General features: G+C 36.6%; 1 protein-coding gene across 1 annotated transcript in view; it reads left to right on the plus strand.

The window, feature by feature from the left end:
• Positions 1-25,286, plus strand: part of LOC150108468 (dynein axonemal heavy chain 7-like) — a 990,001-nt gene that overhangs the window by 482,468 nt on the left and 482,247 nt on the right. The window contains exon 23 of the mRNA XM_090390473.1: positions 5,291-5,431. Within this exon, the coding sequence (XP_090246599.1) occupies positions 5,291-5,431 (141 nt within the window). The remainder of the gene's footprint in view (positions 1-5,290; positions 5,432-25,286) is intronic.

Consider the following 25,286-nt stretch of genomic DNA (forward strand, 5'->3'; position numbering starts at 1 on the left):
TATTCTAGCTTGTATTTTTTTAAAACTGTTTCTTGTAATACCCCAGAGGATGATTTGCTATTTCCAGACCAAAATATTTGCTTAATTAAATATCTTTCTTGTGTTTACATGCATATATCATTCAGTCTTATGTCACAAGTATCATTAAAACAGTAAATTCTTACCCTTCTCTCCTGTTATCCTGCTACCATCATCCCTGGGACACACTGACTTTTTCAGAACAGCAATATCTCCAGATGCCTACGTCCTTCCTTATTCAAATGTAAGTTGTCTCTTGCTTACAGTTCCTCTCTGTCCTCAAACGTACTTCAAGCATCCACATATTCCAGTCCTCTCTTGTCACACATTCTAGCTATTATGTCATTCAATATTACTGCTCTTCTGCTCAGTTCGTCATTATCATACCTAGGCAACACACACAGTATCTTTTCTCTCTGTGTCTTCTTTTGTACCACCTCAAGCAAGAATCTCATATCTCTCGCTGCCCTATTTACACCAAGACCACTCAAGTCATTTGTTCCCATGATCACAATCATCTCATCCACCCCTTTCACCTCTCTTAACTGCCAAAGTCACCATTTCTATCGTTCCTCCTGGCAAACACTACTCATGCATCCTATCTTAATCACCACGGATCATTGAGTCCTCATACATTATTCCTCTTACCATTCCCTCTCTTCTATTGTTTCCATTCTCTCCTCTTCTTTCATTCCCATATCTCTCTCTCTCTCTCTCATTCCCCTATCTCCTACTGTTTCCATTTTCTCCTCTTCTAGCACTCCCATACCTCTCTCATTCCCTCTCTCCTACTGTTTCCATTTTCTCCTCTTCTAGCACTCCCATACCTCTCTCTCTCATTCCATTCTCTCCTCTTCTAGCACTGCCATACCTCTCTCTCATTTTGTCTCTCCTATTGTTTCCATTTTCTCCTCCTCTAGCACTCCCCTGCCTCTCTCTCTCTCATTCCATCTCTCCTACTGTTTCCATTCTCTCCTCTTCTAGGTAATCATGACTAGTCTATTAAACATTATTATTATTATTGTTACTTGACACCTCCATGGAGTCCAAAGGCTCATCGAAAGAGGGCACCTACTCTACAATACTGTCTCCACCACTTAATCCACCAACTACAATGAACCACAACTACACCAATGCCATCTACTTCCCAAAACCACTACTAGTATTTTCACAGATAATCACAAACATCCATGCCCACGGTGGGATTTGAACCCACAGCCTTTTGGCTGGAGAGCAGATACGCTAACTACTCGACCAACTAGGCTGACAAGTCAATTCACGTTTTTCCAAAAACACCTATCATTCTTTAAATTAAGGGGATAAAAATCCCTTATTGTTTTTCAGCCAGTAAGCGAAACTCTAAGATCGAAAACTACGATCTAAGCGTTTCATGCCGACGAACTATCGGCGAATCCAAGTGTAAGTGACCACTTGGTAGTGCCACAGCAAGGCAACTTGATGCAAAGGTGGAGCAAGATCCCTCACTATTCTTGATATTTTCTCATAATGTAAAAACACACAGCTCCTAGCAGATGTAATACTGCTTTACATTATGAAGAGAGGTCACTACCCAGACCGGTTTCAACCTTTTTTGAGGTCTCATCAGTGAGTAGCTAGACCTAGATGATATCAAAGTTTTAAGTGAAAAGAACTTACATACCCCCACTATACGAATGCCAGAAAGGTGTGCCACTATATTGTATTAAAACATATTATAATTAAGAAGAAAAGCCAAATGGCTATTTTTCTGGTTATTTTTATCCCCTTGATAAATTAAGGGGATAAAAATCCCTTATTGTTTTTCAGCCAGTAAGCGAAACTCTAAGATCGAAAACTACAATCTAAGCATTTCATGCCGACAAACTATCAGCGAATCCAAGCGTAAGTGACCACTTGGTAGTGCCACACCAAGGCAACTTGATGCAAAGGTGGAGTAAGCTCCCTCACTTGGTTGAAACCGACCTGAGTAGTGACCTCTCCTCATAATGTAAAGCAGTATCACATCTCCTGGGAGCTGTGTGTTTTTACATTATGAGAAAATATCAAGAATAGTGAGGGAGCTTGCTCTACCTTTGCATCGAGTTGCCTTGCTGTGGCACTACCAAGTGGTCCGCTTACGCTTGGATTCGCCAATAGTTCGTCGGCATGAAACACTTAGATCGTAGTTCGATCTTAGAGTTTTGCTTACTGGCTGAAAAACAATAAGGGATTTTTATCCCCTTAATTTATCAACTTTGCCAGAAAAATAGTTGTTTGGCTTTTCTTCTTAATTATAACCTATCGTTCTTTGTTTATTATCCTTCTGAACTTTACATTGTCAGCCAAGTACAGCATTCTTGTACAATTAAGATATCCAGTCTCCCATCAGAAATTACATTGTCCAGCATGAAACAACCACTCTGCTCACAGGAGGCCTAAAGTAATTAAAAAAAGTTTGGTATCTAGCATGGGTTTTCTGTATTATTAAACCCTAACCAAACCCACAATACTAACATATATTTATAAACATTTATGGATAGAAATCACATATGAAAATAATAAATAAATGAAAATAATAGGATATCCTAAAAATAAAGACCATTTTCTGCCACACTTGTATGATTTGAACTTACAGCATCCAGCTGTTGAGTAAAGTCAACCATTTATCCAAGGAAATTGCAAATTTTGTTGACTCACAAGAAAGCAAAATAATTAATCACTGCAATGAAGCTTAGGATTTTTTTGCGGGGATTGGGGGTCGGACTTTCTAGTCTTTCTTCTTAATGGTGGCTTTAAATTGGTATTAATTCTTTTTTAAGACACCCTCATCCTTTTACTTTCTTCACATATCAGCACTGAATTAGAAATGTTTATGCAATACCATGTTTGACCTCCTTTAGCCTGAATTACAGAATATATGCGGTTTGGCTAAGATTCCACAAGGTGTTGAATTGCATCTATGTCTACAACATACCAGGCATTCACCAGACAGTTTTTTAAATGGCTCAGATTTGATGGGTGAGGACTTTGCTCCTGGATCTGTTTTTCTAACATGTCCAATACATTCTCAATGGGATTCAGATCCAGATTTTTTGGTGGCCAGAGAAGTGGCGGAAGTCACTCTGATGCTCGCTGAATCACTAATGAACAATTCTTGTGTGATGGACTGTAGCACTGTCGTCCACGAAACAACCATCACCTGCTGGATTAAAAGTCAATATTGCATGACAGACTTGATCAGCAACAATGTTCAAGTGACCTTCCAGCAATATCAGGGGACCCATTCTGTACCAAAAAAACATGCCCCATACCGTGACACAACCTCCAGAACTTTGAGATTGTGTTTACAAGTCAGGCTGGATTCATTGCTTCATAGAATTGCTGCCAAACACTCTACCTACCATTTGTGCAGAACAAGGTGCACCGTGACTCATTGGACCTCATGCCTTTTTTTTCCAATCTTTCAGTGTCCAGTCACGGTGTTCCTGACATCACTGTAGATGAACTTTCCTGTTCTTTGGAAATCAGTGATTTCTGTATAGGCATGCAACTGCCAATAGTGATCCTCTTCAGTTCCCTGCACATAGTCTGGTGAGATACGGGTTGGGAACAGCCTTCATTAAATGCTTCAGTCAATTGCTGCATACAGGAATTTCTGTTTGTCCACACCAGCTTTCTCAGACAACAGTGACCTCTTTCCTGACAGATTATCTTAGAACCACAGTTATGTCTCTTAGACAAGTAATGTGGGTTATTTTTCCACTGATTAAACACCTGAGATATCTCACCTTTTGAGATATTCAGCCAGATGGACATCCACAATAAGCCCTTTATTGAACTTTGAAAGATCCATTGTTTTTCCCATTGCGATCAACACCATTGATGCAACTACTAACCAGCAGCATTCTTAAATAGTTGCCTAGAACATGTGATGATGTATATGGCCAAGTATTTTACATATACGTTGCATAAGTGACATTTAGATACATTTGCATAAAGATTTCTAATTCAGTGGCCAGTGTGTGTATAACTAGCTATATTACTCTTGAGATAATATTCATATAATTTAGAAGATAAATCTTTTGCTTTATGGAAACCTGCACATCAAGATTTGTGAGTAATTCTTTAAATTATTCCCTTTATTTATCAGCTACTACTGTCCTTTTACTTAATCCGAATATTTTTATGGAAAATATTGGGATTAAATTTACCTTAGAAAGTAACCATGTGAAGTATTATGTTTATCTCCTATGTGAAAATAGCAGTTCTGTTTCTACATCCATTTATTTATAAACCCACTTTCCCTAATTACTATAAAATCTAGATCATTTCAGCTCATCATCCATCTCCAATGTATAGAGTAAATAAGTGTCTTTTAATATAATTCTCACAACTTATGCATCACTGAAACACTTCTCCAACAGGAAATCTCAACTGCTGAGCAAAAAATATTTTCCTTAAACAGTTGCAATCCAAAAGAGTGTTAAAAATTATCGAGCATAAGCCTATTTCAGATGTGAGAAGTTTTTATTAGTGCATTGCAAGGGCTCTCATCATGTTTCAACTCATTACCACCTTCACATATGCACATCAAACTAATGTCCACCAGCAAACCCCACCTGGTTATATCCATATCTTAATGACAAGCCTTCTTCTTTGTCGCTACTGGGTATTATCAAGCTGAAAGGCCTGTTTGACTGGCAAACTGGCTTTTCAGCTGAGAACCAATCTCTGGACATCAATACATTATTTGGCTGATAAAATCTCATAAGTATGGATTAGACAAAGGTGTGTTGATACTGGTCACAGGATTCTTTTAAGATTATACAAACTTGCTTCATCAAAGCATCTTTAAATATGAACATTCATTTAAAGAATGCTCTTTTGTTTAAAGAAATTATCTCTTATTCTTTATCAATATCTTAATCACAATGATATACTTTTTTTTCCTCTTTTTGCTCCCAAAGTTTTGGAAATTCTATTAATAAGTTCCTGATAGTGTTATAGCTTGAACCTAGTGTATATATGTTGTTGATTTTAAAAAGGTAACCATTATTATAGCATGTAATTTTAATCACATTTGGATGTCTGTTGTTCTCTTAGGTTTAATATTTTTGAGATATTTAAAGTGAGCGAAATATCTATGAACTAATGTATTAATTAAATATTCTGCTTTTTTTTAAACTATGGTCAAGTCTTCTTTCTGAAGAAAGGTACATTTATATAACATCTACTAAGTTGACATTCTGCATTTCATTGAGACATTGCATGTTTTTTCTCCCTTCCCATATAGGTTCCAATAATGACCAAAATACGTACAGAATATATAACTTGTCATGATTTTAATCCATCTATAGTAGCTAAAGCATCATCAGCAGCCGAAGGTCTGTGTAAATGGGTATTAGCCATGGAACTTTATGACAGGATATCAAAGGTAGGAAATAAAAAAATTCTCTAATACACTTTCTAAAGTATGCTGTTTGAAACTTTATTAAACTTGGAGAGTCTCCATCATCAGATTTGTGGTGCACAATTGTTTTTATTATTATAATACATCCCTATGGAGCTGTGGACATCATAGAGAATTGTTATGTGTGCGTGTGTGTGTGTGTGTGTGCTTCTTTCCTGCTCATTTTGTCATTGCACATCCGAAGGTAAAATTTGGCATTTTGCAATTGTTATTGTCTGCTTTAGTTGATGTTTAGTGTTCTCTGTTACTGAAGTGAAAAATAATTTTGACTTGTTTGTGCATATATAAAATATGCAAAACATAAAACATTCCACTTAAGGAGAAGTAAACTTTCTATTTACTCCACATATTATTTCAATACCAATCTGAAATGTTTGCTCTTCATTTTGTTATATATTTATTTCTGGCTATACATTGTGCCTGCTGAAAGTATTGTGTTTTTAAGTTATTACTATTATTACAGCAGCCTCCATAGAGTCAGTAGACAATCGTGATAGGCCCACTTAACTACTACCATATCTATCATGTTGAACATTGAAATCATTACACTTCCCACATTCACAGTGCATTCTGGCAGTGTGTTCCAGTCACCAGCCATTCACCATATAAAAATTCTACTTCTCCTATACTTCTTTACCACATCTTTACACAACTTCCAGGGATGGCCTCTTATTCTTCCCATCTTACCCTCCACTCTTTTTATAATCCCATCTATATTAATCTGGTAATGCCTCTTAACAAAGTGGAAGGTCACTATTATATCACCTCCTTTTCTCCTGTCCACCAAACTCTGCAATCTACATTCCTTCAACTGCTCTGCATAAGCAATGCACCAGAGTCTCTATATCCCTTTGCTTATTTGTCTCCTCATCCTCTATAGTGTTTCTTTTCATATCACAATGAAAACCAGGCAACCGAATTTGAACAACAGTCTATATATGGCTGGAGCAATGGCTTATTGAGAGGCACCATCCTTATCTCTGCATGTCAATGTAGTCTTCGCAACACTTGCAATGTGTTTATTCTACTGTCTACATCACCCCCCAAGATCCCAAATCTTATCCATTTCCTGAAACACAGCTCCACTAATACAGTACATAGCCTTATATCTATTCACCCCAAAATGGAACTGCTTGTATGAGGTTTGTCCAGGAAATTCCTGAACTTTAAATAAAAATTTTCCTGTCTAACTTCCGCTGTGCTGAAGAGACCTTAATAAAGGTCGAAACTGGTCTAGGGGTAGTGACCCTTCCCATAATGCATAGCATTATACATGTCCGTAAGGAGATGTGCTTTGCATTATGGGATTAAGGTAAGTGATGTGAAGTCTTAGTTTCCTTGTATGAGTTGCCCCTGTCCTGAAAATATTTCAGGTGCAAACTTTGTTTGCTTACACTTGGATAAAGGATTAAACCAAGTATATAATTTCTTGGTATCTTTAATTTAACCTTAGAAGCTATTAGGCCTTGTTGCCTTCAAAGTACTCTCCTCTCCTCCACTTTATGCAGACTGCAGCCAGTGTTTTTTTTTCATCTTTTGAAACATTTCTGGAACGCCTTCTTTCAGCATATTGTGCAGTTCTGCTAGCGACTTTTTCTTTATCGAGTCAGTCAACTCAAAACGTCAGCCTTTCAATGTCAATTTCAATTTGGGGAACAAAAGAAAGTCTGCTGGTGAGAGGCAAGTCAAATGCCTTCGCCAAGTCTAAGAAAATTGCAGTATATGCCTTTCCCTCATCTAATGCTCTTGTAACTTTATTATAAAAGGCTAGCATATTGCTAAAACAAGAGCGTCCTTTCACAAATCCATGTTGATTCTCACAGATAACATTACCCTCATCTGCCCAATGCTGTACACGGTCCCTCACTACTTTCTCCAAGATCTTAACAACTACTGAATGACACACTGACATGATAGATACATTTAAATAAGGGAGATAATTTTATTGGATTAATAGAGAGGAATTATTATTATTATTATGGACTAACACATGGAGTCCTTAGACTCATTGTGGGAGGCCCTAAACATCATCTCATGCATTACCCAACATTCGTGCAGTATCTATCATACTTTGCTTTGAACTCATTCACAGTCATTCATGGCCATGACACCCACAACCACAAGACTCTGGTAACCTATTCTGCTCATTCACCACTCACTCAGCAAAAAATCTAGTCCTGACACCACTGCTAACTACACTCTTGCTCAGTTTTCAAGGATGGCCCCTAGTTCTCCCACCACCAGTCCTGAAAATTTCCTCTGTATTAATCTTGTAAAAACTCTTCAGTAATTTGTATGTCTCAATCATATCACCCTCTTTTCTGCTTGTAAACTAATTTCTATAACCCACAAATCTTCTTCTTCTTCTTATTATTATTATTATTATTTGACACCTCCAGGGAGTCCAAAGACTTATTGAGGGAGGGCACCTACTCTACAACTCTCTGTCTTAACCACTCAATCCACAACTGACTGCAACCACACCAGTGCTATCTACCGCTGACCACCACCATCACTAGTTTTTCCATAGACAATCACAAACATCCATGCCCATTGCGGGATTTGAACCTACAGCCTTTTGGTTGGAGAGCTGATACATCCTGAGGTTCATTCCATAGACTAGATACCATCTTTGTCACTTGCCTCTATATCCTCTCCACTTCATCATCAGCAGCAGCAAGAAAGCCTGATGATCAGATCTGCTGTAGCCACTTTTGCAGTATGCCCCTCCTAAATATTAATTCCCTATCCAATAACACCTCCAAATCCCTGGCTTCATTAGTTTCCTGGAATATATGATTCCATCTATGTGGTACACAACTGCTAATCTTTTTACCCCAAAATGCATAACCTTACACTTTGCCACATTAACCTGACATTTATTCTCCTTTGCCCATATTGTGTCAGTCAATCCAAATCAACTTTCAACATTTTAACATCATCTATATTACGAGGGTGGTCTGAAAAGTTCTCACCCTAACAATGAAAAAACGAATTTATAATTTCAAAATTATTTTTATTTTTCAACATAATTTCCCTTAAGACTAATACATTTATTCCAGCAATGTTCCAGCACTATTATCCCGTCCCTGGAGTGGTTCTCAGTAAGATCTGCAAAATACCCCTCTACAGCTACAATCACTGCAATGATTCAAAGAAAAAAGAACAGCTACAATCACTGCAATGATTCAACGAAGAAGAGTTTTAGTTTTGGGAAGAGATAGAAGTCAGAGGGAGCCAAATCTGGGGAATAGGGTGGATGTTCCAACAATTCATAGGGCAGATCCCTTAATTTTTCCCATTGCCAAAACACTTTTGTGGGTAGGTGTATTGTCCTGATGAAAGACGATTTTTTTCTTCTGCAAACCGGGTCTTTTCTCACAATTTTTTTGTCTAGTCTGGTTAAAAGATCAGAATAATATTCCCCAGTTATTATTTTACCCTTTTCAAGATAATTAATAAACAAAATGCCTTTAGTATCCCAAAACACCGAACATGACCTTTCCTGCTGATGAAATCAACTTTGGCACTGAACAACTGGCTTCTGTGCACTGTTTTGACTGCTGTTTGGATTCTGGTGTGTAATGGTGAATCCAAGTTTCATCCATAGTAATAAATCAACACATAAAGTAATAAATCCAAGTTTCGTTCATAGTAATAAATCAACACATAAAATCAGTTTTATTCATATTAAAATGCTCCAAGCACTGTTCAGAGATTTTCATGGAGTGCATTTTTGATCTGCTATGAGCAAGCGCAGTATCCATCTTGCGCAAAGCATTTTCATATGCATTTCTTCGTGCAAAATATATCCTACATGTTTTTTTGAAATGCCTATAGTCTCAGCAATTTCACGCACTTTGACTCGCCGGTCATCCAATACCGTATCGTGCACTTGATCAATGATTTCCGATGTTGTTACACTTTTTGGACGTCCTTCATGTGGATCATCTTCAAGGCTAGTACGGCCACATTTAAACTCAGCAGCCCGTTTCTTAATTGTTGAAAATGAAGGAGAAGAGTGCCCATAAACTTTTATGAACTTCGAATGAATTTCTTTTGGTGTTAAACCTTCTTTTACAAAGAATTTTATAACCGCATGATACTCAATTTTATCCATTTCAAGGGATACAGACAAAACTTTTGCTTCAGACAGCTGTATAAAACAAACTACTTGCTAGAATGAACTTGCAATTTCAATGGATACTTTTGACAGATGTATCAACTTAAAAAAAAAAAAAATCTTGCTGATAGTGTTGCCATCTATGGTCGAGGCCGAGAACTTTTCAGACCACCCCTCGTAACTATTGCTCTATCTAATTTTGCATCAGCAAACAACTGAACATTTCCTCTGAGATAAGAACAGAATCCTGTGGCATGCCACTAGTTACTGGCCTTCCACTGGACTAATCCTGAATAAACTACTCTCTGCTATCTTTCCATCAACCACCCTCTTAACCCCTTCACCAACTTTATGTTCATCTCCATGTGCTGAAATTTGTTGATTAGAATTCCATGCGTTATCCAGTCAAAAGCTTTTGCAAAGTCCAGCAGTATCACTGTATACACATTACCTTTATCCAATTTATCTGTCACTGTATTATAAAATGTGAGCAAGTTAACTGAGGCACAATCTACCCTTTACAAAACTATACCTTATTCCACATCAATCTTGGTGCCTTCTTTATGCAATAGAACTATTTTCCTCTCTTTCTATCCCCTGGTGTATGACATAATTATGCATAATTTGGTTTCCCCCTTATGTGGTATGATAGACTTTATGTTTTCTAGGGTGGGCCTTCCATGATGAATCTTGTTACCCCATGGAAGCCCTGAATCATCATCATCATGATAATAATAATAAATATAAGACAAAATTGAAATGCATTAAAAGTCATATCATCAAATGTCAATAAACCGAAACTTTAATAACTATTTAGTTCATGATTTGTATGTTATCACCAGAAGCAGTATAAATGGGATTGCATCTGAATAGAGATTCTCATAGAAAGGCTTATACGTTGGTTGCATATTACTAAATAACTTAAGGAATTCACAGTGTATACTGGAATATAAATTAAAAGAAACTTTAATATATACTTCCTATATTTCAGCAACGTCACGTTTCCATCTTCATGGTAACATAAGATTAAGGCACGTGCATGCAAGCACTAAAAATAGCAAATGAGGTCGAAGCGAGGAAACTACTGTTTTTCCTAAAGTCCTGATGGTGCCCCCTAGCGGGCTATGGCATTGATTCCCCCACATACAGATTAGTCAAACATTTAGCCAAAGCTCTCATACACTACACTGGCAACACACCATCACACATAAAAAACTCAGCCCACTTCAAAGCCAGTGTAGAAAACCTTCCACTCCAACATACTGACATAATGGTCAGTTTGACATCTCCTCCTTATTCACAAATGTCCCACTCAAGGAAACCTTAGAGCTCATCTAAGCCAAATTTCCCCCCAATATCTCAGCCCAATTTCAGTTCACAATGAACTCAGGCTATTTCATTTGGCAGGGAAAATTCTACAAACAGATAGAGGGGACAGCCATGGGTTCATCGCTCTCCCCACCCTTGGCCAACTTCTTTATGGAGACTTTTGAAGAGAAAGCCTTAAACTTTGCCCCACAAACACCTACCATACCATATGGCTTCGCTACGTTGATGATGTGTTCACTATTTGGCCACATGGCTCTGATACACTCCTCTCCTTCTTAACGCACTTAAACAACCAACACCCCCAGAATCAAGTTCACCCTGTAAAAAGAGGAAAGGTACATTCACCAACAATCCTTCCCCCCCCCTCACAATAATATGGAGATATTAAGACACTATACAACTGGGCTAAACTAATCTGTTTAAATGACAATGCCCTAACCACTGAACTAAATCACATCCTTAACACTTTCTCAGCCAATGACTACAACCCCTCAAAAATCCAAAAAATACTAAAACCAGTAAACCACAGCCCCCCCCCCCCCTTTCACAAAAAAGATTACTCTAAATCCATCATCATTCCTTACATCCGGGGCACCTTGGAAAAAATTACCAAAATCCTGAATAAACATGACCCGAACCTCTTGTTACAGACCATATAGAAAATTCGCATCCCTTATCCGCTCCACTAAAGACCAGCCACTTCTCCCAGACCTACCTAGTGTATACCAGGTCCCTTGCAGTTGTAAGCTGTCCTGCTTTGGCCAAACGGGCAGGACAGCGAATATCAGAATTTCGGAACACAAAGACTACATCCGGTTTCACCACTACAGCCACTCTGGGCTTGCAGACCATGCTCTGGATACATGCCACAGAATGTGGTGGAAGAAAGCCATAGTAATACACCACAGCAAGTATAAATTTAAAAGACTAATCATAGAATCAGCCTCAGCCCTAAGAAACATGCCAAACCTCAACAAATTTGGGTGCATGAGACTGCCCCAAATTTGGCAGACGTACATCTTGAGAACTTCAGCCCAACTACCAAGATGTAGCCCACTGGGGGGGGGAGCATAATCAGGACTTTAGGAAAAACAGTAGTTTCCTCACTTCGACCTCATTTGCTGTTTTTAGTGCCTGTTTGCACGTGTCTTAATCTTATGTTCCCATGAAGATGGCAACATGACGTTGCTGAAATAGAAGTATATATTAAAGTTTATTTTAATTTATATTCCAGTATATGTTGTGAATTCCTTATGTTATTTAGTAATCATCTGAATAGAAAATGATACAAGCATTTGGAGAAATTACCATTCTCTGAGAATGTAAAAGTACCAGATCATCTAGAATAGCCAGGATGGAAAGTAATAGAAATGGCCACATGATGGGAGCTTATATAGTATATCATAGAGCAGTATGGAGACTAGAGACAAATGGAAATACTGACAATGCACTGCTTCTTCTGTATACAAATTCTTCTAAAGTATCAGGAATAAGATAAATAAATATGTGATTCAGATAGACTCAGTTTGTCTAATGATTATTGGTTGCAGTGAAAGATTATTGGCAGGATTTTACATCCTGAGTAGAATAGAAGTTGAAGGATATAGAATATTTTGGAAGAATAGGAGAGGAAATGAAGTAGATGAATTTTTGTGTAACAGATGAGTTGTTCTCTTTCAGGTAGAGAACTAAGATGGAGTTTTCTACCATATCTATGTCATAGCACATGAACTCTGCTATGGCAAAAATAGGTGTGCTATGTCACTGCAATGGGTTACTATATGAGATTTCACCAGATAGGTAGCCGGTGTGTAGTGTAGTGTTGTGTAGGTTCAGTGCATAATGGTGAGCTTTTGCTTGTCTCTGCACAGATATTGTGCTTGGCACAGCAATAGACTTTGCTGTGATCATTGATTCTCCAGTTTACATGTAGATTAGGTCAGATCTAGTAAATTACAGTTGAAAGAAAGATACATAAACAAATAGCATACTAAAATTTAGATGAAGGAATTTAGCCCAAACTGACTTTTCTGAAGACTAGTGGGCAGCCACTCTCAATCCTTAGTCATCGCTAGCAGCTGGTCCAAGGCTAATCAATAATTTTCAAAGGCATCCAGGAGTGGACATCAGACATCCAGACCTATTTTACCATAACACTATATATTATCAATGACCATAACACTATATATTATTCTCTGAAATAATGAGTTCTGTGGTAATTTTCTTGTGATGCATGGTTAAAAATATGCATCTTGAATTTCTGAGAGGGGAAAAACCTCCACTTGCCTCTACTAAATCCTGATGCACTATGCACCTGGGAAATTAGCTGGAAAAAGGCTTACAAAAAAGATCCTCTAGTCAGCAACTTAAAGTGAATTTATAACAGTCTTTCTTCTGGTAGTCGTGCTATGGAAATATACACTTTCACAGGAATAAAAAGGCAACCAAAATACTATGCTAAAACTAAAATAAATCATTATACTCTATTTTGTATTATAAGAGGAGGGAACAAGAACCCAAATGCATTTAAAATTTTTCATGAAAAATAGAAGCTTATGAGATTATGGGAATGACCACTAGATAGCTGCAACGTGTGTAGTGTTAGTAAAGATCTCTGGAAAAGACAAGTGCTATTTTGGGTAATAATTGGTGATATTACTTGATTTTTAGTATAGTATTGTTTATTTTTGATAGTTTAGTGTACCTGCATGTTGGGCCTTGGAGAATTGTTACTGACTTCATTAATTAAAATTTTGAATCTTACCTTATTTGAAAAGAACACAATGGCAGCGCTCATGCAGTCAACCACACAAGTATCGAGCAGCGTGACTAGGCAAGTTCCACAGAAATCAAGTGCTGTTAATGATGCAGACATTCGAAATTGATTCGATGTTGCAAGTGTAACATGAAGTATGAGAGATGTGCTTGTGGAGAGACTGAACAGGAGATGAGAGAAAGTATGGATTTGTAGGAAGTGTGACATTTTGTTAGACTATGAGTTAATGAATGTGAAACAGACTGAAGAAAAGAAAGATAATGTAAATGAGAGAAACAGAAATAGAACAAAAGCTAGCGAGACTGAGGGAGTGAAAGAATGTAAGAATGTAGAGGTGAAATCAAGTGATAAGGAAGTGAATGGAAGTATAAATGAAGAAACAGAAGTAAGGTGGGGCAGAACAAGCAATAGCGAGACTACAGGAGCAAGATAGAGAGAGAGAGAGACAGACAGTGAAATTGTTGGAATGCAAGATTTGATGAAACAGTTATTCAAAATGAAATGAGGAATATTCAGAGTGATATTACACATTTAACGGAAACAAATGAAAGTGGGCAAAAGAATAGAATGAAAGAAAAAAAAAGACTAAAAGAGCTAAGTGACTCAAGACAGTGTATGGAGATTCCATTGTAAGATCTACTATCCAGGAGGGAGAATGAGCAAAGTAATTCATGCTTTGGGCATAAGGACGAAACAAGCAAGAGTTTTTTTTGGGGGGGGGGAGGTTTGTGAGGACATATGATTTGAGTGGACATAAGAATAATATTATTATTATTATTATTCCTGATACCTCCAAGGAGTCCGAAGACTCATCGCGGGAGGACACCTACAACTGTCTCTACACCTAACCTCTACTACGAATCATCTCCATCAACGCCATCTACCGCCCACCTCCAACACCACCACAACTAGTAATTTTTGTCTGTAAATTGCGTGTGTTCTGAAGGGCCGATTTGTATGTATGCGGGATGAAAAACCCGAGTTTCCGGGAGAAAAAACCCTGCTACCTCCGTATGAGATCGGCTAACTCACCTTCGATTGAAATCGACCAGATAAAGATTCCTCCCGTCGCGACGAGAATCGAACTTAGGCCTATTCCAATCGAATATGAGAAGGTTATTGAGGAGAATGATATATAACAATTATTTATTTTCATGGTATTGATGACAACACAGAATGATAAGAAAATAATATTTATTAACTTATTCGCTGATATTTTGCTATTATATCCAGCATCTTTCGCAGCACAAAAACAGTTTGTCACAGTATGCAAAACAACAACAATTTAGTACAACAGTGGGACTAGTTTAAAGAAATTGTAATAACGGACAACACAAGGAACTAAAATCCTAATAGGCACCATCTATGTTGGAAAAAGAGAGAAAATAAATATTAATTAGATCTTAAAATGACAGTCTTCCAGATTTTTGGTAAATTTATACAGCTGTACTTGTTGAGGTTTGGAGTATGTTTTAACCACCAGCCAGGACATCTATAGACATCAAGGTTATCATGGATGCAAAGTGCATATTAAAATTGTAATACCATTGATATTACATTGAAATATATGATGGATACGAAGCCTATGAGGATGTGTATTTCATCCCTAATGGCCGATTAGGTGGTTAAAGCTTCTGTTAATTCCAAAACCCTCTCTGACTTATAATGATTTCTGTGTAGCAAATTTGACAGGGTGCCACATGATAAGCTGATACTAAGTTGCAGCACATGGGTTTAGATGTTGGGTAAGTCAACTGGATTCAGGATTGGCTATCTGATAGGTATCAGAGAGTTGTGTATGGTGGAGCAATATCAAGGAGACAGAAGAGTTAGTGGGGTTCCACAAGGCTCAGTACTGAGACCTGTATTGTTTAACCTTTATATCAATGACATTGTCAGTGGATTGCAGGGGGATATTCAGTTGTTTGCAGATGATGTGAAGCTGGGAAGGGTTATTAGTAATAGTGCAAATGTGGTAGCCCTGCAAGAGGATTTGAATAAGCTAGAGAGATGGGCAAATGAATGGTGGTATCGGTTTAATGCAGCAAAATGTAAGGTCTTGAGGTTTGGGACACATCAATGGGACACTGCATACTCTATTGGAGGAGTTGTGTGGAAGTAGAGGAGACAAGAGATCTAGGGTTGATGATTGATGATGATTGATAGAAACCTGAAATTCAGATGACATATTGCAAAGGTGTTGAAGGTAACACAGAGAATTTATTGCAATAATGAGAAGAACGCTGACCTGCAGAGATAAAAGAGTTATCATTCTGTTGTATAAAGCCCTGATCTGACCAGACTATTGTTCTTAGATTGGTATCCAGGATTTGAAGGGCTGTGGAAAGGGTACAAAGGCAGATAACAAAGATAGTTTCAGGACTGTACAATGTTAGTTATAAGGATTGGCTGAGAGAATGTGGACTGACAAAGTTTGGTAGATAGAAAAAGGAGAGGTGATATGATTGAGACTTTTAAACTGTTGAGAGGTGGTTACAGGGTTGACACTGGGGAGTTCTTTCGCTTGCTTGAACAGCAGGAAGGAGTGATGACAATGGGGGGGGGCATTCCTGGAAGTTACAAAAGGAAGCTGTGAGCAAGAGGGTGAGGAGTGGTTTCTTTGCATCGAGGGTGGTTGAACCGTGGAATGCATTGCCTGATAGAGTGGTGAGAGTGAGAATGGTGCATGAGTTTAAGGAGTGGTATGATAGACTTTGAGTTTCCTAGGAGGGACCTCCCGCGATGCATCTTGATAGACTTTGTGTTTTCTAGGAAGGTCCTCCCACGATGAGTCTTTTGTCTCAATGGAGGCCTGAATAATAATAATAATAATAATAATAATAAATATTATTTTCTTATCATTCCGTGTTGTCATCGATACTGTGAAAATAAATGACATGAACTGTGAACACCTAAGCCTTTACACACGATAGATAACAGTATAGTGGAAAAGGTTGTTAATCTGTTGCTGAGGCATGACAATGATGAATTGAGGAGAGCCAAAATCATGAATGGTATGCTACCAGAGCCGTGTGAGGAGAAGAGAGTACAGTTTGTGGAAGTATGGCATATATTTGAGGGAAGAATAGAATTATACAGACATGATAAATTGAATTTGAATGGTTTTGAAATGACTGCACTGAAAAAATGTTGCTAGATGGAAGTGCAGTGTGTGATACAAGTAAGTGATCAGAAGTAAGAGAAGAAGCGAAAGATTAGGAGAGTTGTAGTGAAGAGACCGAAATGATTAGCAATGGAAACAGTAGTAGTAGTATGACAGATGAAGAGAGAACAGGAATGCAAGAGGAATGAGGAAACGGGTGGGAGCTTGGATGGACAGGGAGACATGGCATAGGGAGAGTGAATGTTTGAAATAGTGAATGTGTGTATGAGGATGATCAGCACAGAAATGGAATACATCAGGATGTGGATATATGTAATATATCCACATCCTGATGATGGATATATTAGAGACTGAGTGGATATATGTAATCATCAATAATAAAGGTGATTGGGCAAAACAGGTGTGGTAGGAAAATCATAAGTATCAAGTAGCTTGTTAGTATCAAACAGCTTGACTAGTTATAGACCTAAAATTGAACTGCTGTGTAGAAATAATAAGATGAATTTGTTTTGCTGATTGAGTTCATTCGCATCAAAATCATTGGAATAAGTGAAACATGGTTGAATGAAGACGATATCCTAATGGGAATAGAAATGGAAGAGTACAGTGTTTTTTCAGAGGACAGAAATGACAAGAAATGACATATTTGCCCTGTGGATGATAGCAGGGCAAATATGTCTATGTAAGGTTGACATGAAATAGGGAAATAATGACAATGTTTATGAGGCACTATGATATGACAAGAAGACTTATTTAGTTGAATGTTGCTATAGGCCAAGGAATGTGGAGATTGATGATGATGAAGAAATGCATAAACAACTTAGAGTTAACAAAAGAAGAGTAATTATTATGGATGATTTTCATTATGGTGGATTGGAATGAAGAGATAGCATTTGGGAAAGAGGACAATGAATTTCTTGAGACCTTGAGAGACAACTGTCTCAGGCAGCATATAAAGGAGGGCATGTAAATATCAAGAGTTTTAGATCTGATAATTTCATCAGTCACTCTCACCTCTAGTTGGTGAGAGTGACCACGAAGTAATCACCCAGGTTGTAGTAAGCCATATGCAGACTTCTGTGAGGAAATGATATATATGGAAGTACAATGCTGGTGATTATGACAAGCTTAAGAGATAGCTTGGAGCTATAGCATGAAATGACGAGATGAGAGGTAAGGAAATATATGTTGCTTGGGAACTGACAAAGAAATACATTATAGCATCAATGTGTGAATGTATTCCGAAGGCCCAAAAGGCTGAATAAGATAGGTGTAAAATGGATGAATGAGGGGCTTAAGCATGAAATCTGGAATAAGAAGGTACTTTGGAGGCAGTACAAGATGAATAATGGTAATAATCATTTTCATGAAAAATATAAAGAACAGCCAGAAGAATGACTCGATATGGAAAATAGAAGCAGTATGAGCAGAAATTGGCAAATCAGGCCAAGAAAAATCCTAGGGAGTATTTTAGATATGAGGCAAGTAGAACGAAGAATGATTATAGTAAGCTGATTGTTAATAGATGGAATTGATAGAATGGTAACTGCTGCAGATGACATTGTTGAGGTATTCAGTGATCAATTTATAAGGATGTTTCATCCTCATCAGGGTGAAAGCATGAGAAACCTAAGTGTAGAGGATGGCTTAATTGTGTGTGAGCAGGAAGTATTTGAGGAAATAAATAACTTCATGTTAATAAGGCAATAGGATTTGATGGCATATCACCATGTGTCTTAAGGGAATGTTCCAGGGAATTGGCAAGTGTAAAATGTATTGGCATGCTTTTAATAAGAATCTTTCAACAGCACAGGTTTCAAGGGAGTGGGAAAAAAAGTTAAATTGTTTCACTGCATAAAGTTGGTGATAAGGTTGTGGCTACAAATTATAGGCCAATCTGTATATTTGGAGTTATGCTGAAGGTACTAGAGAGAGAGAGGATTGGTGAGAAGTAAGATACAGAAATGGGTTGATAACAGCAGTATTCTCTGTGGTTATCAGAATGGGTTTGTTAAAGGGAGATCATTTTGTTACTAACTTACTTATGTACTATAACAAGGTGACAAATGTCTCGGACAAGGAAGATGTACAGTAGTATGCTTAGATTTTTGCAAAATCTTTTGATAGATTGCCACACAACAATGATTGCATAACAGACTTCTGAGTTGGATTGGTGGCTGTCTGTCAGATAGGTATCAGAAAGTTGTATTATTATTATCATTATTATTATTATTATTATTATTATTATTATTCATGACACCTCCAAGGAGTCCGAAGACTTATCGTGAGAGGACACCTATTGTACAACTCTCCATCTCCACCACTACACCGAATCTCTACTACCAATCATCAACATCATCTACTGCCCACCACCACCACAGCTAGTTTTGTTTTATTTTTTTTGTCTGTAAATTGCGTGTGTTCTGAAGGGCTGATTTGTTTGTATGTGGGATGAAAAACCCGAGTTTCCAGAAAACAAAAACCCTGCTACCTCCGTATGAGGTTGGCTAACTCACCTTCGATTGAAAATGTCCATATAAAGATTCCTCCCGTCATGATGAGAATCGAACTTAGGCCTTTTCCAATCGAAAGGTGCAATGTACCATCTTTCTTCCAATTGTGCTACAGAGGTGCAATTGGGGGGGGGATATTTTGGGGGTGCAGTATTTCAAAAGAGGAAGGTTACTAGTGGTGTATTGTACAGATCAGTTTTGGGACCATTGTTCAATTTGTATATTAATGATATTGCAATGGAATTAATTGGTGATATGCAACTGTTTGCATATGATGCAAACTTGCAGAGAGTAATGCAGAGTCAAGCAGATGTTATGGCCTTACAGTAGGAGGTGAATATATTGCATGAATCAGCAGGTAATTGTAACTGTCATTTCAATGTTGCAAAGTGTATGGTTTTGAAATTTGGTAGTATACTTTGCATCCCATATTTTAAAGGAGGTAGAGTAGAATGGAGATCTGGGAGTGGTGATGGTGGACAAGGACCTGAAATTCATGGGACATTTGCATAATTTGTGAAGATATTACATCAGATAATCCATATAAGGCCTTGATCAGGCCTCATATGAATTATTGTACACAGATTTGGTTACTGGGTTTTCATGGTGATGAGATTAGAAAGGGTCTGGTGAAGATTCACAAATGGTTAGTGGTCTTCAGAATGTGGAGTACGAGGACCGATTGAAAGAATGGAAGTTGCAAAACCTCATGAATAGAAGAAGGAGGGAAGATATTATTGGAATATATAAGCTAGTCAGGGGTTGTTATCAGGATAACATGGAAGAGATTTTTCATAGAAAGGGGTGGAACAAGAGGCCATCCCTGGAAATTGTATGAGGAGGATGTGAGCAGAGGATCGAGGAGTAGCTTCTTTAACATGAAGATTAGTTGGTGAGTGGAATGCATTGCCTTAGTGTATTGTGAATGTAGACACATTGAATCAGTTTAAGGCACAATTGGATAAACTTTGTGTGTTCCTCCGTGAATAGTCCCTGACTCCATGGAGTTCAGGTGTTAATAATAATAATAATAATAATAATAATAATAATAATAATAATAATAATAATATAGTTTTGAATAAAAGTAATTCTCAAAACTATGTTATTATTATTTTCACATGTGGAAAATGAATTTCTTTGTATATACTCATGTGTGTGTGTGTGTATATATATATATATATATATATATATACATACGCATTGCTTTTTTTTTTTATAAAAAAAAAAAAATAGGTGCTAGTACTCATTCTTTGCTAGCAGAAAAAATTATTAAGATTTATGAAAATAAAACTAAAAAAGCATTTATCTATATTGTTACTTTATACTATGATAATATTTTCTCTCTTAAAGGTAATAGCTATTGCGATCTACTTGTACAAAAATAGGCAAGTTCATTGTTTGCTCATTCCTTAGAAATCTTCATGCCCATCTTCTTTTTTACTTAGAGAGTTCTTCATTTGTTTACTTAATGCATATCCACAGGACTGTTGTAGCCTACTAAGCAACTAAGGCAATGTCTCTGGGCAGAATTGGAGGGTGGCAAAATTGTATCATAATCAGTGGTGAGCTATAAGGGGCTCGCGGGGGCTCACCCGAGCCCTTTGTTAATTTTTTTTCAAATTTGCGAGCCCCTTGTTTTTCTTGTTTAGTTTTTTTATTTTTTCAAAAAAACAAAACAAAACATACTTTTTTGAAATATATTAAGCAACAAACTCATATGGTAACCTAACAAAGTGATTTTATTAAATAAAATATTATAGTTACTGTTACTACCATTTTACAAATAAGAATTCACTTTTGGTAATTGCATATAAATAAATAGGACTATAAAATAATGCCCCTTGATTGGTACCATTGATTAGCACTTGAAGTATAAAAACAAAAACAGAAATATAACGTACTTCAATATTATTGTATTTAGATAATATTTACTTATTCTGTATAGATTGTTTGTCATAAAAACTCTATCGCAAACCAAAGAAATTTATTTTGTTTATAAAAAATGTGGACTATTTCATATATGCGATTATAAAAGATTTTATTCTTATTATATTTTGATAGTTAAATAATGTTTTTCTTATGTAAAATAAATCAACACAGATGATTGTGTACAAATATTTCATGTTCAGATCATGAAATATTTGTTTAAAAATGATAGCCTTTACAGGTTCATCGTCCCCTCATACCTTTTGATTGGCATTTATACACAAGCTGTATTAATAAATGTTTTTGTATGAAATACGGCTTTTTTTTTTGCTCGATGATGTGAGCCCTTTGTTAAAATTTCCATAGCTCACCACTGATCATAACCATTTAAAAATTCATTTTTTTATTAAAAAAATGACATATTTTCTTGAATTTTTCTTTTTGGGGGATGTCGCTAAACATGTTGAATTCTCAGTTAAGATGAGTTGTATAGGAAGCAGCAAAGCTGGTAATTATGACAAACTCAGTAGGAGCAGTGGCATGGCATAAGAAGCTAGAATGTCAACAGTGTTTGTGAAATGGTCAGGAATTATTTTATTTAAGAAAGGAATCAAAAAGGCAGGGGCTGCATTTTTTTAATGCAGCCCCTGCTGCATGAAGATAACAGATGGTGATCAGCATGCCTGTGAGCAGTAGAGAGCACTGCCAAGAAGAGTGACTAGCATGGTAAGGAGGGCTAAATCAGGTCATGGGAAGAAATTAGCTAAGCATTGAAAAGGAATCCTAAAGATTTTTTCCACAATGTAGTGAGTAAGAGGAAAAATAATTATAGAAGAATAACCTTAATCATTGCTAATCATAGGAAAATGAGAGAAGCAGATGACATAGATGAGTTATGTGATAACCTTGCAAGGGTGTATCAACCAGGTGGAGATATTGAAGTAATTGATGTGATAGAGACCAATGTAAGAATTGAGCAAATGAACTGGAGGTGCTCAGCATATAAGCAAATATCAATGTAAATAAATATCAGTCCATGTGTTACATGAATGTGCAAGAGAATTGGCAGTGTCTTTCACCAAAGGGAGCAAAAAGAAGTCAGGATAGTTTCATTTCATAAAGGAAAGTTCCAAGACAGAAGTACCAAATTACAGCCTGATTAGTATCTCAGGACTTGTGGTTATGGTATTGAAAAAGTTGATTAAAGAAAGAATTCAGAAATGGTTTAATAGGAATATGTTACTCTATGATAGGTATTATTTCTGGGAAATTCCCATGTTACTCCTCTAATTCTCGTGGAAAACTTCATAGAATCAGCTTCAGCCCTAAGAAACGAAACAAACCTCAACAAATTTGGCTGCATGAGACTTCCTCAAATTTGGGAAACTTACATCAGAAGACCTCCAGCCCAATCGCCCAAGAATACCAACATCGCCCGCTAGAGGGCACCATCAGGACTTTAGGAGAATTAATAGCTTCATTCTTCTTACTCATTTATTGTTTGTGCTGTGCCTGCGTGCACGTATCTTGTACATAAGTTCTTGAAAATGGCAGCGTGACGTTGCCGAAATATAGAAATATATTAAAATTTATTTTAATGTATATCCTAGTACGTTGTAATTTCCTGAAATAATATAGTGGGAAAAAAAAAAAAAAAAAAGTTACTCCTCTAAGTAAATATTATTTTTATGGGTAAATATTATTTATATATTTACCCGTAAGTAAATGTTATTTATATATTTATAAATATAAATATAAATTATTTAAAAGAAAGAGCCAATAGGCTTCATTTCGGCGATGTAAAACATTATTTAAATTAAGGGGGATATTAAATCCCACATTGTTTTAAAACCGAATAAGAAACTCAAAGATCGGAATCAAAGAGTTTCATGCTGAATACAGCATAACTATAAACGTATCGGCGACTACTAGCGTAAGCTAAAGCATGTAGTTCAAGTACACAGTACAAACTAGGGCAACTCGTTGCAAAGGTGGAGAAAGTCCTGATCGTTATTCTTAGTATTTTCCATAATGTAAAACCCATCTCCTAGGAGATGTATGATGTTATACATTATGGTGGGAGGTCACTACCCAGACCAGTTTCAATCTTTATTGAGATCTCATCAGTGAGTAGCTAGACCAAAGTATAATACTAAGGGTATAGTGAAAAGAACTTATATACTCTGCTATATGAGTTGTCAAAAAGGTGCACCCATAAATTATTTAAAATAAAGAGCCAATAGGCTTCATTTCGGCAATGTAAAACATTATTTAAATTAAGGGGATATTAAATCCCACATTGTTTTAAAACCGAATAAGAAACTCGAAGATCGGAATCGAAGAGTTTCATGTCGAATATAGTATAGCAATAAACGTATTGTCGACTATTAGTGTAAGCTAAAGCACGTAGTTCAAGTACATAGTACAAACTAGGGCAACTCGTTGCAGAGGTGGAGAAAGTTCTGATCGCTATTCTATATTTTTTTTCGACATGAAACTTTTTGATTCCGTTCTTTGAGTTTCTTATTCGGTTTTAAAACAATGTGGGATTTAATATCCCCTTAAGTTAAATAAATATAAATATTATATTTAGCCTATTTTTGTTTAGGAGTACCCCTTTTTTTATATAATGTCACTGGCTTTTGATTCAAATTCTAGGACACTACTGATATTTTATATGGAGAGATATATGAAGAATATGTAGGAGGAAAAAAATAGGAAGAAAAAAATATAGGAAGAATAAAAACCGGACATACCTTTATGGGGTGTTGCTGGCTGTCTTCTCTTTCAGTTGCATCCTGGCATATGGCGATATACATTCATTGTTGAAGGAAGGAAGTATGATTGAATGGAAGGGGGTCAGAAAAGTGGGGTTGGAGAGATGTGGGAGAATTATTGGTGAGGCAAGAGGTATGCAAACTTTTTGAACATTTTTGAAAAACCCGTTTTTTTTTTAAATATTTTTTAAGTTATTAAAGGTGGGCAGAGAATACTTTGGGATGAGGGTGAACATAGAAATTTTTGGGGAAGGAAAAGGATATTAATGGATAAAATCAGTGGTGGGAGAACAGGGCACGAGCCATTTTAACAGTGCATCATCTTCGGAGCTCGTGCGAAAAGTGGAGGCTATGTCATGCCGGCTTGGTATTTCTGTCTTTGGTGTATTTGTGTTGTATTCTATTGGTTGGAGTTGTTGTTGGCAGCATGGCTGGTACTGTAAAAATGGTTGTAATTTATAATATGAATAATAAATTAAAAATAATTTTATATCTATACTTCTTTTTGAACATTTTTGAAAAACCCGTTTTTTTTTTAAATATTTTTTAAGTTATTAAAGGTGGGCAGAGAATACTTTGGGATGAGGGTGAACATAGAAATTTTTGGGGAAGGAAAAGGATATTAATGGATAAAATCAGTGGTGGGAGAACAGGGCACGAGCCATTTTAACAGTGCATCATCTTCGGAGCTCGTGCGAAAAGTGGAGGCTATGTCATGCCGGCTTGGTATTTCTGTCTTTGGTGTATTTGTGTTGTATTCTATTGGTTGGAGTTGTTGTTGGCAGCATGGCTGGTACTGTAAAAATGGTTGTAATTTATAATATGAATAATAAATTAAAAATAATTTTATATCTATACTTCGTGATATCTCCCATGCAACTTGGAAATACTATTATTATTATTGAAGATTTACAAACGGAATTTTCAATAAGATTTGTGGATTTTCATGAAAAATAGCATCGAAATATGCGATTATGTTTGAACTCTTTTATTATTATTATTATTATTATTATTAAACAAGACCTCATGGAGTCAAAGACTCATCTAGGAGGTCCTTTTATCTTACACACACATCTCATCATTTTAATGTCGACATTGATCGATGCTTACCAAAAAAAAAAAAATTGAAGGATTAATCAGTTTCGCAAAGATGGTAGTCACATTTGGAAACACCTACATTTGCATATAAGCATTTTCTGCCAGGAGTTTTAGAAAGAATAAAATTACTTCTCGACTGACTGATGAACATTT

This window comes from Typopeltis vanoorti, chromosome 3 (assembly GCF_054136105.1).
Source record: "Typopeltis vanoorti isolate ZY-2024b chromosome 3, IOZ_Tvanoo_1.0, whole genome shotgun sequence".
Classification (NCBI taxonomy): domain Eukaryota; kingdom Metazoa; phylum Arthropoda; class Arachnida; order Uropygi; family Thelyphonidae; genus Typopeltis; species Typopeltis vanoorti.